The 13928-nt window shown below is 38.9% G+C and overlaps 1 protein-coding gene across 2 annotated transcripts in view; it reads left to right on the top strand.

Annotated features, from left to right (window-relative positions):
* Window positions 1-13928, top strand: part of hmg20b (high mobility group 20B) — a 33587-nt gene continuing 19659 nt past the window's right edge. Inside the window, exons 1-4 of one of the 2 annotated variants that reach the window (XM_018091654.2) lie at window positions 1-146; window positions 1444-1494; window positions 2377-2482; window positions 4154-4357. In XM_018091654.2, the coding sequence (XP_017947143.1) occupies window positions 1460-1494; window positions 2377-2482; window positions 4154-4357 (345 nt within the window). In that variant the 5' untranslated portion in view covers window positions 1-146; window positions 1444-1459. The remainder of the gene's footprint in view (window positions 147-1443; window positions 1495-2376; window positions 2483-4153; window positions 4358-13928) is intronic. The other variant, NM_203610.1, reaches the window with a different exon arrangement.

Below are 13928 nucleotides of genomic sequence, written 5' to 3'. Positions count from 1 at the left end.
TTGAGTCTAAACGCGTGTAGTGCGACGTCATGGTCTCGCGATATGAGACTTGTGACGTCCGGATTAGCCGTCCGGAAAGAGTGAAGGAGCTTGGCGTTAAAGGCGCTGCGGGACTTTTAAACAGCGATTCGGGATTGCGGGCTCTGGTAAGAAAATAAGTACTATTTCAGGAAAAACTACTCTTGAGCGGTATGGCTGGTGCTTCTCTTCGCTGACAAATATACCTGCCTTGCATGCCTAGGGAGAGCTATTTTTGGTATGGATTCATTGTGCAGCCCTGAGCCGGAATATGTGCTATATAGTAAATTGGCTAAAGTACTCATTCGCTGGTTTAGGGCTGTGCAACGAACCAGTCGCAAATAGATGAAAGAGGGTGGCATGTTGCTCCCATACAAAGTAAATATAAAGAATGGTGCAGAGTGCCCTGGCCAAATGCCCCTTTTGTTATTTTTCAGAATGCCCCTGAATGCACCAAAAATATAATATGTGTCTGTTTGTCATTACTGCAATTTAGTGTGATATCCCTGTATCTTTTTGCCATAGCCTTTGCAAGTTCTACCGCCTTTGTTCTTAGTACGGTATAATATAGTAGTGTCAATAATTTTTGATATTAATACAATAATAATGTTTCTAACTTTGTCATACAGGTATAGGACCTGTTATCCAGAATGCTCGGGACCAAGGGTATTCTGGACAAGGGGTCTTTCTGTAATTAAGTATTAATACCTTAAGTCTACTAAAAAAATCAACAAAACATTAAACCCAATAGGATTGTTTTGCATCCAATAAAGATTATTTATATCTTAGTTGGGATCAGTTACAAGGCACTGTTTTATTTCTACAGAGAAAAAAGGAAACCGTTTTAAAATTCTGAATTATTTGACTAAAATGGAGTCTATGGGAGATAGGCTTTCCGTAATTCGGAGCTTTCTGGATAATGGGTTTCCAGATAAGGGATCCCATACCTGTATATCTTAAGCAAATGTAAATAATGCAAAACGCAAATAAATTTTACAGCCATCTTTGAATAAATACTTTTTCCAACCAGTACTGCCTTGTCGGTGCTTTTCATTCTTTTGCACAGATCTTTTCATAAATTGGCCACATTTTTTAATTGTTAGAACTTCTAGTAAGAGACAGAAAACTTTCAGTAGTGATTACAGCTACAAATCACTTTAAATTCTAAGCATTTTTAAAAAAAAAAAAAAGTATTGTGCAAATTTTTGTTTAAGTATTTACATCCTTTTACCCCTTCACACAGTACCCTGCAGACTTGCCAGAACTTTTAATGCAAATATTACATTATGTAGCTAATGTTTGTTGTAGATGTTAAATATTTGGTGAAATGGGGGAATATATTAAATATGTCATAGATGTAATATTTGTGCTTGTTTACTTTGTATTCAGCTTTTATAACATTTTTCTGTTTTTTTTACCTAACAGAAAACTGTGACAGATCATGTCTCAACCAACCAAACATTTACATGGTATTTTGTAAGTATTGCAGCTTGTTATACTCGCTCATCTTTGTGGAACATTTATTGGAAAAAAATCCTTCTATTTCACATTCTCTCGCCAGTGAAAACAATTCAGGTTCTCAGGAACTGTTCCAATATTTAGCAACAAATGTGAAAAAGTTCAATGGGAAAATTCTTGCATTACTTTGATTGACCTATGTTTGAAGCAGTTTTAGGCAAATAGGATAAAATGGATTTTGACAGCTCAAAGATGGAGATGATAAAGAAAAAATTCTGTGTATGCAGATTTTCCCATAACACCCCCCCCCCCAACTTGGATGCATTCTGTTCTTATGCTAGTCTAAACTGTAATGGCTGAATCAGTATAGGCAGAGTTATGCCCCCCCTTAAATGGTTTGTGCTGTTTCAGGACTGTTTCAGTGGTCAGTTTAGCCATGCCCTTGAGTTAAGAACTGCTATGTGAACAAATGAACTGCAATGGAGGACCATTTCTTATAATCTTGTTTTGTGTGTTGTGGCCATAAAAACACAATTAAAGCTCTGTCATTTCTTTGTTCAGGGTCCTGAACCCATGTAGCTACATGTCAGATAAACTTAACCTTTTCTACCCCAAGTGATTTCCAGTTTTCTGAACTTCCACAACAGTTGGCACTTTCTGGAGGAAGAACCCAACATGGGAACAGGGAAATGCTTTGAAAATGTTTTTGACTATGGAGAAAATGTTAAAAAACTTTAGAAAAAACTTTTAATAATTGTTTACCAAAATGCAGAATTGATTCAACCTTTGATAAATCTACCCTGTTGTTCTATGTTGCCCTGTATTTTCCTGCCAATAATACTAGATATATAGAGTTTACTTTTGTTTATTAAAGCTTTAATGAGATGTTTTTAAATATAGGCACCCTGTAACAAAAACACAAGGAGGAAATTTTCTCGTGGCTGTAAAACAAGAAAAAATAGATGTCCAAAGAGCTGGCGATAAGAACACTGGGGGTGAGGAAGAGGTTAGTTGCAAGTGATTGGCAATTTTTTATTATATGTCTTGGCATCCTTTTTGACTATTGAATTGTTTTAAATGTAGTGTTTTTATTCTGTCATCGTCTACAATGATCTAAGATATTTCCTTGTGTGATTGCTTACTGAAAGACAGTAGCCACAGAAGACTGCAGTAGCTGTCACACAACCGCATCGTCCCTTAAGAGCTCAGTGCAGTGAATTGACAGTGATTCAGTAGGCAGTAGACTACTGGCCTGCTGTACCTGCAGTTAAACTGGGATTGTAGACATGGCCTCTACTAAAATCCATTTTTCAAAAGAATAAACAGATTTTTTTACATTTAATGTTAAGGAGGCTAACATTCTCTTACTTTATCACTTTAGATTGAAATCACCCCCACTCTACCCCCCCAGTAGCCTATAGCAGAACAGTAGGCAGGTAACAAGATAGCATCTCTGACACCTCTGCTGAAGGATTCAGGACCTCTATGCTTCTATGCTGCTGTCACAGGTCTACTTGGGGCTAATAGCACTGCTGGTACAGTTGGAGGCAGAGGGAAATTTAGTCACATGAAGTCTGGAGAACAGATGATCAAAATTAATTCAGAAAACGTTTGCATTTCTAAAAAATGCTTCTAGGTGCCACCTATTGGCAGATATGAGAAAAGCATCCAAGCTTGGCTATAGGCATGGCTGCCTATACACCAATATTACACACAAAAAATACATGTATTGATTTAAGAATACAATTTGATATTGTAGAATGAATTATTTGCAATGTACACAATGGAATTTAGTAATAAAAACTACACAATGAAAATCATGACAGAATTCACTTAAAGTACATTGCTATTATCCCCATTAACAAATGTGTCCCCCCTCTGTAATGTCTGGCCTGGCTGGAATATTGGAATAGACAATGTAACTGTACATTGTACGTTTACCCACTTTGTAGTAAATCTACTGTGGGACATCAGTTTTAGCACAAACAGACCTCTTTCTTGCTCTGTTCTGTATTGGACAGTATCCTCCTAAAAAACATGTCAGTGGAGCTTGTTTAATGGAAAAGTCCGAACCAAAATTTGTTAAAGAGCCCCACGCAACATAGACACCCCTCATCATGAAAAGGCTGCATTTTTTTTTCTGTATATATATTAAAGTTTCTTGAAATTGTGGAGTTCCCCTTTAGACAAATATCTAACACAGCCTTAGGGCAGTGGTACACGGGGAGATTAGTCGCCCCGTGACAAATCTTCGTTGTCACGGGCGACTAATCTCCCCGCAATGCATTCTTACCGGCTAGAATGTAAATCGCCAGGGGGATGGCATACGCATCGCTGTGATGTCCCGCAGTTCGCCCAAAGTTGTCTTGAGAGGAAACTTTGGGCAACTGCGGGACGACGCATATGCCATCCCACCTGTGATTTTCATTCTAGCTGGTGGGATGGCATTGCGGGGAGATTGTCCCGTCCACGACAACAAAAATTTGTTGTGGAGCGACTAATCTCCCCGTGTACCACTGCATTTCCATTTTCTTGGATGTTTTTTTTAACTGTTCATTAGGGGTTAGAAACATGTTTTGTGTGTTGCATTATTTGGTTTTCCTTTTGCTTTACCATTACTTATTTTGTAACATACAAGTAATCCTTAAGAATTCATTTTATTTGTGCATTGCTGCAGCCTGTAAAGAAACGGGGATGGCCAAAAGGAAAGAAAAGAAAAAAGATTCTGCCTAATGGCCCCAAAGCTCCAGTCACTGGTTATGTTCGTTTTTTGAATGAACGAAGAGAGCAGATAAGAGCACAGCATCCAGATCTTCCTTTCCCTGAGATTACAAAAATGCTTGGAGCCGAGTGGAGCACTCTGCCACCGCATGAGAAGCAGGTATGATTAGCGGAGAATTTTGTATGAAACAAAGTTTGTCATGTTGGCTGCATATATTTTTCTAATGTGCGTAGGTTTAAAGAAATTTAAAAAAAAAAAGGTACCTTTGATCAGATTATTTATTGCAAGCTTCTACTTGTATAGTGTAGTTTGGATAATAAAGCAGACATTTTTGGAGTGCTGGTAAATTAATCCCTTGTCATTGTTTGTTTATTATTTAACCCTTTAAGTGCCAGCCGAATTCGTCATTTCAGTTCCCCCCAGTGCCAGACGTTTTGTAAACATTCTGTGCTCTCTCAATGTAGGGGCTTTTACTGGGGGCAGGGTTAAGTTTAGGTAGGCAAACTATATATTGTTTTTTTAAGGAGAACCTGAGCTTTCCAAATCTACCTGAGTTTTTGTGTATTTCCACTTCTGGAACAAGATTTAGAGCTTGAAATACAAAAAAAAAAGAAAAAATGCTATTTTTCATGATATAAGGATTTATACCAGAAACACATTTTATTTTATGGACAAAAATTCAACTGATTTGGAAAGCCTCATGTCTCCCGAACGTGCCAATACCTGATATGTATAGTTTTATTGAGATTTCTGACTTCTATAGATCAAAAACTCCCAGCAGTAAATTACTAAATTTTCAAAGCATTACAGCAGAATACGGCATACTTTACATTCCAAAGCCAAAAATCCTGGAATATTAGGTTTACCCCAGGAAACCATACATTTTTGAAAACTACACATTCTGTCGAATCCGAAATGGGTAACTATGTCTTCAAACTCCTAAGTACCAAACGGCAATGCTTTACTGAATTTAGCATTTTCTATAAAAAATTATGAAAATTCTAAAAAATCACCTCAAATCTTCCATTTTCAAGCACCTTATCTCCCACGTAACATTAGGTACGAAGAAAACACACCCTAAATATGAAAGCCAGGGGTCCACTGAACAGTTTGATGCCCATTGTGCATAGGATCACCGATGTATCTGGAATTTAGAGACCCCAAAAGGAAGTTAGTACATACAAATTGCCCAGGAGATCTCTTTAGCTACTGAAAATTCAACACATTTACTGCATTTTCTGTGGGGTAAAAACACAAAAAAATACATTGACCCCCCAAAACCATATATTTTTGGAAAGTACACATTCGGACGAATTCAAAATTGGTACCCATGTCTTTCTACTCCAAACTACTGAGCCGCAATTCTTTCCCAAAATTGCCAGTTTTGATGAAATACCTAAAAATCACATCAAATCTTCCACTTTCAAGCACCTTATCTCCCACATAACATTAGGTACCAAAAGAACACACCCTAAATATGAAAGCCAAGGGTCCGCTGAACAGTTTCATGCCCATTGTGCATAGGATCACCAATGTATCTGGCATTTAGAGACCCCATAAGGAAGTTAGTGCATACAAATTACCCAGGAGATCTCTTTAGCTACTGAAAATTCAACACATTTACTGCATTTTCTGTGGGGTAAAAACACAAAAAAATACATTGACCCCCCAAAACCATATATTTTTGGAAAATACACATTCGGGCGAATTCAAAATTGGTACCCATGTCTTTCTACTCCAAACTACAGAGTCGCAGTGCTTTCCCAAAATTGCTAGTTTTGGTGAAATACCTGAAAAACACATCAAATCTTCCACTTTCAAGCACCTTATCTCCCACATAACATTAGGTACCAAGAAAACACACCCGAAATATGAAAGCCAAGGGTCCGCTGAACAGTTTGATGCCCATTGTGCATAGGATCAGCACTGTATCTGGCATTTAGAGACCCCATAAGGACGTCAGTGCATAGAGATTGCCCCAGAGGTCTCTTTAGCTACTGAAAATTCAACACGTTTACTGCATTTTCTGTGGGGTAAAAACACAAAAAAATACATTGACCCCCCAAAACCATATATTTTTGGAAAGTACACATTCGGGCGAATTCAAAATTGGTACCCATGTCTTTCTACTCCAAACTACAGAGTCGCAGTGCTTTCCCAAAATTGCTAGTTTTGGTGAAATACCTGAAAACACATCAAATCTTCCACTTTCAAGCACCTTATCTCCCACATAACATTAGGTACCAAGAAAACACACCCTAAATATGAAAGCCAAGGGTCTGCTGAACAGTTTGATGCCCATTGTGCATAGGATCAGCACTGTATCTGGCATTTAGAGACCCCATAAGGAAGTTAGTGCATAGAGATTGCCCCAGAGGTCTCTTTAGCTACTGAAAATTCAACACGTTTACTGCATTTTCTGTGGGGTAAAAACCCAAAAAAATACATTGACCCCCCAAAACCATATATTTTTGGAAAGTACACATTCGGGCGAATTCAAAATTGGTACCCATGTATTTCTACTCCAAACTTCAGAGTCGCAGTGCTTTCCCAAAATTGCTAGTTTTGGTGAAATACCTGAAAATCACATCAAATCTTCCACTTTCAAGCACCATATCTCCCACATAACATTAGGTACCAAGAAAACACACCCAAAATATGAAAGCCAAGGGTCCGCTGAACAGTTTGATGCCCATTGTGCATAGGATCAGCACTGTATCTGGCATTTAGAGACCCCATAAGGACGTCAGTGCATAGAGATTGCCCCAGAGGTCTCTTTAGCTACTGAAAATTCAACACGTTTACTGCATTTTCTGTGGGGTAAAAACACAAAAAAATACATTGACCCCCCAAAACCATATATTTTTGGAAAGTACACATTCGGGCAAATTCAAAATTGGTACCCATGTCTTTCTACTCCAAACTACAGAGTCGCAGTGCTTTCCCAAAATTGCTAGTTTTGGTGAAATACCTGAAAAACACATCAAATCTTCCACTTTCAAGCACCTTATCTCCCACATAACATTAGGTACCAAAAGAACAGACCCTAAATATGAAAGCCAAGGGTCCGCTGAACAGTTTGATGCCCATTGTGCATAGGATCACCAATGTATCTGGCATTTAGAGACCCCAAAAGGAAGTTAATGCATACAAAGTGTATACACTGCAATATAAGCTACCGGCATGTGCATTATGCGGCATAAGACCCCCTAACAGTAAGGAGACCCTAGAAAACCATATATTTTCCGAAAGTACACATTCTGACAAAACAAAAATGGGTACATACATCTTTCTACTACAAACTACCAAACTACAAAGCTATGCTAAACAGAACAGTTTTTATGACATTTCTGAAAATTGTCACAAAGCTTGCATTTTACCCCATTATTTACCCCCACATTTTGTACCGTATCAACATAAAACATTCTAAATATGAACGCCAGGGGTCTACTGAACAGTTTGATGCCCTATATGCATAGATTTGCCAAACTATGTGGGGTACAGGGGCACCCAAGTAAAAATAGTGCATATGAATTTTCACATAAGATGCTTCGGCTCATGCAGTTTTTGCACCCGGTATGTGTATTATGTGCCATACGACCACCTAACAGTAAGGAGACCCTAGAAAACCATATATTTTCCGAAAGTACACAATCTGACAAAACAAAAATGGGTACATACATCTTTCTACTACAAACTACCAAACTACAAAGCTATGCTAAACAGAACGGTTTTTATGACATTTCTGAAAATTGTCACAAAGCTTGCATTTTACCCCATTATGTACCCCCACATTATGTACCGTATCAACATTAAACATTCTAAATATGAACGCTAGGGGTCTACTGAACAGTTTGATGCCCTATATGCATAGATTTGCCAAACTATGTGGGGTACAGGGGCACCCAAGTAAAAATAGTGCATATGAATTTTCACATAAGATGCTTCGGCTCATGCAGTTTTTGCACCCGGTATGTGTATTATGTGCCATACGACCACCTAACAGTAAGGAGACCCTAGAAAACCATATATTTTCCGAAAGTACACATTCTGACAAAACAAAAATGGGTACATACATCTTTCTACTACAAACTACCAAACTACAAAGCTATGCTAAACAGAACGGTTTTTATGACATTTCTGAAAATTGTCACAAAGCTTGCATTTTACCCCATTATGTACCCCCACATTTTGTACCGTATCAACATAAAACATTCTAAATATGAACGCCAGGGGTCTACTGAACAGTTTGATGCCCTATATGCATAGATTTACCAAACTATATGGGGTACAGGGGCACCCAAGTAAAAATAGTGCATATGAATTTTCACATAAGATGCTTCGGCTCATGCAGTTTTTGCACCCGGTATGTGTATTATGTGCCATACGACCACCTAACAGTAAGGAGACCCTAGAAAACCATATATTTTCCGAAAGCACACATTCTGACAAAACAAAAATGGGTAAATACATCTTTCTACTACAAACTACCAAACTACAAAGCTATGCTAAACAGAACGGTTTTTATGACATTTCTGAAAATTGTCACAAAGCTTGCATTTTACCCCATTATGTACCTCCACATTTTGTACCGTATCAACATAAAACATTCTAAATATGAACGCCAGGGGTCTACTGAACAGTTTGATGCCCTATATGCATAGATTTGCCAAACTATGTGGGGTACAGGGGCACCCAAGTAAAAATAGTGCATATGAATTTTCACATAAGATGCTTCGGCTCATGCAGTTTTTGCACCCGGTATGTGTATTATGTGCCATACGACCACCTAACAGTAAGGAGACCCTAGAAAACCATATATTTTCCGAAAGTACACATCCTGACAAAACAAAAATGGGTAAATAAAACTTTCTACTACAAACTACAAAGCTATGCTAAACAGAACGTTTTTTGTGACATTTCTGAAAATCAAGCGAACAAGAACTATGCATAACTGAAAATGCTATAAAATGGCTAAACATGCAGTAAAATACCCCAAAATCCACCAAAATCACAGAAAATGTAGTAGAAACACCAAAATAATACACAAAAGATATTGCGCAGTGCGGTTAGCGAATACACTATCCGCAATGGCAATAAAACATTTTTTTCAGGCAGGAATAAAAACGATGCGATTAGAAAAAAAAAAAAAAATTACAAAATTACATAAGTGTGTAAGTGTGTGTGTACATTAGGTAAAATGTGTTTTGTGTGCATGTATGCAAGTAAGTGTGTGTAAGTGTAAGTGTTGTGAATGTTTGAAATCTCCCAACTCCCCTAAAATGTATGTGTTTGTGTGTAAATGTGAGTATAAGTGTGTATTAGTGTATTATTAGTGTATTATGTGTGTGTATGTGTGTTTTTGTGTGTTTTTGCCACTTACCTGTGTAGGAGATCGTGGATCTGCAGGGAGACACACACCCAGCCGTTCTGGAGTGAGTATCAGCAGCAGGAAGGAGGGGGGCCAGCAGGGGGGGGAGCAGAGAAAGGCAGAAGGCGATCGTGAAATCCAGGAATGGATTTCATGTGCCTGCCTTTTCTTATGTGGCCCCTGGGCGATCGCGCCCCAGGGGCCACTCGTTCCCCACCTCTGACTGTTGTCTGGAGGCTGGGGAACGAGCGGGGAGCGAAGGAGCGGCTTGAAAAGCCGCTTCTCCGCTCCCAAACCCGGAAGTGCCCCAGGACGTAGAATCTACGTTCTGTGGCACTTAGGTCCTTTAGTACCCAGGACGTAGATTCTACGTCCTGTGGCACTAAAAAGGTTAAAGGAATGCTGTCATAGAAAAACATGTTTGTTTGTTTTTTTTTCAAAACACACCAGTTAATCAAGCTTCTTCAGCAGAATCCTGCATTAAAATCAATTTTTTTAATATTTAATTTTGAAATTTAAAATGAGGCTAGCCATTTCCCAGTGGATATCAGTATAGCACTCAATAATAAGATATCCAAGTCTGCATTGGGGCTCCTCCAGTTACATGGGAACAGGACAAGCAATAGGTTATCTGTGTAGCGCTGGCTCCTGAAAGCTCAGAATCAGGCACAAACCACTGAGATGACTGCCAGCAAACCAGTATTACTAAAAAAAAGTACAATTGTTGGTTCAAGAATAAAATTTTAAATGGTACAGTGAATTATTTACTGTGTCTCTGTAGTGTGTGTATGTATGTATACCTACAGTCTTGCAAGGTACAGCAGCACTTAACATGCTCAAAAAAAGTTTTGTTTAGCTTAGAAACCTGATGTTTTGCAACTACCTGTGACCTTTCTCAAGAGAACAAGCCAAACTGTGAATCACACTCCCTCCTACATACCCATGAAAAAAGCTGTCCAAGGCAACCAGAATTAAACAGAAAAAAAACAGCATCTGTGATTCATGGTAGTTAAATTCACATTAGTGATGTGCTGGCCATCCCAAAACCTGCAGGTTGGGCAGGTTTGGGCCCTCACACACAACATATTTTGGTGCAACCCCCCCCCTACCCGCGACCTAACTGTGCCCCATTTCCACATTTGTAGATGCACATCTGCTCCCTTTGTGATGTCAGAGATGGGGCAGGGTGGGCGCGGGTATATAAATAGGAACGGCCTGGGTTGGGCCCAAGTTTTGAACTGGTGGATTAGGGTCAGGTGCAGGTTGACAATTTGTTGACCTGCACATTGTTAATATACATACAAAGTGGTACTACCTTCTATAGCAGCTTTAATACAGTTTTCTAGTGTAACCGTATCATATTTTTAAAATGTGCCATTTGTACCAAGTTATACAATGTAAATGTAACAAACACACACTAACTGAAGAGCATAAAGATAGTAGTGAGTGTTCAAGAAAGCCCCATAGATGGCGTGCTTTTTGAGAAAAATCACTATAAGCAGAAATATAGGACTGTGCAAAGGTAGCTGATCACATATCCTAAGTTGCACTTCTAATTAGTGGACAGAGTTATCCTAACAGAACAGGGAATTGCTAGCGATGTTGAAAAAAGAAAATGAAATATATCTTGTGATTAGTATTGGATTGTTTTTGTTTTAACTGTTTGCTCTAATGTTTCCCTGTCTAGCTCATTTCATTTTGTTAGAACTATATTTTTTTGAGTCATAACAATGGGTATTTCATGCTGACTTCTTGCACTGTTTTAAGATTCTTAACAGAATGATATCATGTTTGGCACCAAGAACACTCATGCTGGGTATTTAGATGGGGGTCATTACAGTGTTTGTTTATCTTTATCCTTAAGGTCTGAATGTAAGACTGAAAAGTTGATTTTTAATATACAACTTATTTCCTTTTGTTAAATCCAGTGAGTGTTGGACTTTTATTAGTGTTTTTGTTAAACTACTCAGCATTCAGGTACTGACATCTTTTTTGGCATATACAGTGGTGTGAAAAACTATTTGCCCCCTTCCTGATTTCTTATTCTTTTGCATGTTTGTCACACTTTAATGTTTCTGCTCATCAAAAACCGTTAACTATTAGTCAAAGATAACATAATTGAACACAAAATGCAGTTTTTAAATGAAGGTTTACGTTAAGGGAGAAAAAAACTCCAAATCTACATGGCCCTGTGTGAAAAAGTGATTGCCCCCCTTGTTAAAAAATAACTTAACTGTGGTTTATCAATTTTCAATTTCAATATCAATTTCTGTAGTCACCCCCAGGCCTGATTACTGCCACACCTGTTTCAATCAAGAAATCACTTAAATAGGAGCTACCTGACACAGAGAAGTAGACCAAAAGCACCTCAAAAGCTAGACATCATGCCAAGATCCAAAGAAATTCAGGAACAAATGCGAACAAAAGTAATTGAGATCTATCAGTCTGGTAAAGGTTATAAAGCCATTTCTAAAGCTTTGGGACTCCAGCGAACCACAGTGAGAGCCATTATCCACAAATGGCAAAAACATGGAACAGTGGTGAACCTTCCCAGGAGTGGCCGGCCGACCAAAATTACCCCAAGAGCGCAGAGACAACTCATCCGAGAGGCCACAAAAGACCCCAGGACAACATCTAAAGAACTGCAGGCCTCACTTGCCTCGATTAAGGTCAGTGTTCACGACTCCACCATAAGAAAGAGACTGGGCAAAAATGGCCTGCATGGCAGATTTCCAAGGCGCAAACCACTTTTAAGCAAAAAGAACATTATGGCTCGTCTAAATTTTGCTAAAAAACATCTCAATGATTGCCAAGACTTTTGGGAAAATACCTTGTGGACCGACGAGACAAAAGTTGAACTTTTTGGAAGGTGCGTGTCCTGTTACATCTGGCGTAAAAGTAACACAGCATTTCAGAAAAAGAACATCATACCAACAGTAAAATATGGTGGTGGTAGTGTGATGGTCTGGGGTTGTTTTGCTGCTTCAGGACCTGGAAGGCTTGCTGTGATAGATGGAACCATGAATTCTACTGTCTACCAAAAAATCCTGAAGGAGAATGTCCGGCCATCTGTTCGTCAACTCAAGCTGAAGCGATCTTGGGTGCTGCAGCAGGACAATGACCCAAAACACACCAGCAAATCCACCTCTGAATGGCTGAAGAAAAACAAAATGAAGACTTTGGAGCTGCCTAGTCAAAGTCCTGACCTGAATCCTATTGAGATGTTGTGGCATGACCTTAAAAAGGCGGTTCATGCTAGAAAACCCTCAAATAAAGCTGAATTACAACAATTCTGCAAAGATGAGTGGGCCAAAATTTCTCCAGAGCGCCGTAAAAGACTCGTTGCAAGTTATCGCAAACGCTTGATTGCAGTTATTGCTGCTAAGGGTGGCCCAACCAGTTATTAGGTTCAGGGGGCAATTACTTTTTCACACAGGACCATGTAGGTTTGGATTTTTTTTCTCCCTAAATAATAAAAACCCTCATTTAAAAACTGCATTTTGTGTTTACTTGTGTTATCTTTGACTAATAGTTAAATGTGTTTGATGATCAGAAACATTTTGTGTGACAAACATGCAAAAGAATAAGAAATCAGGAAGGGGCAAATAGTTTTTCACACCACTGTATATATATATATCCAGATGATTTCAGCACTCCTAAGTAAGTTGCTGATCGACCTGGGTGCTACCAAGTGAGCATTAAAGTACAAGTTCATGTGTAGACTGGTGCACACCAGGAACCATTAATAAAAAGTAGCTTTTATTAACATTAATACATGACAGACCAGGTCAACGTTTCAGTCTCCTTCTAAGACCTTTATCAAGACCACATCCACATTAAAAGGTAGGGCCTGTCAGTTTGTTACAGAAGTTGTCATCTGTAAGCAGGAATCTGCACATCACGGGGGTTATAGTAATTACAGCAAATATTTATCGTGGAGACCGCAGCCGACAAATCTATGTCTTCAACAACAATTTACCTGATTTTCTTTTAAAGGAGAACTAAACCCCCCCCCCCAGGTACAAAAGCCCCCTCAACTGCCCTCCATCACCCCCCTTTTCCTCTCACTTCTCACACAGCCTGTTATATTGAAAAGTGGCCTTCTTTCCATTAGAAAATGCTTTGAGTCTCACCGCCAACATGGACTCTGCATGTGCATGCGCAGTTGCAGCTGATTCCTGACTAGCCCCGACTACGCATGCTCCTGTTGGGTACATATATGCAGTGAGACCCGAAGCATTTTCTAATAGACAGAAGATGGTACTCTGCTGCACAACTCTGCTTTTTTAGCTAGCTCAGATTTTTAAATAGGGCCATTTTTTAATGTAATAGGCTGTGCGAGAAAGGAGAGGTGAACGG

Source organism: Xenopus tropicalis, chromosome 1, assembly GCF_000004195.4.
Source record: "Xenopus tropicalis strain Nigerian chromosome 1, UCB_Xtro_10.0, whole genome shotgun sequence".
Taxonomy (NCBI): domain Eukaryota; kingdom Metazoa; phylum Chordata; class Amphibia; order Anura; family Pipidae; genus Xenopus; species Xenopus tropicalis.
The sequence above is the reverse complement of the archived record's forward strand: the minus strand, read 5'-3'. Positions and strand labels throughout refer to the sequence as shown.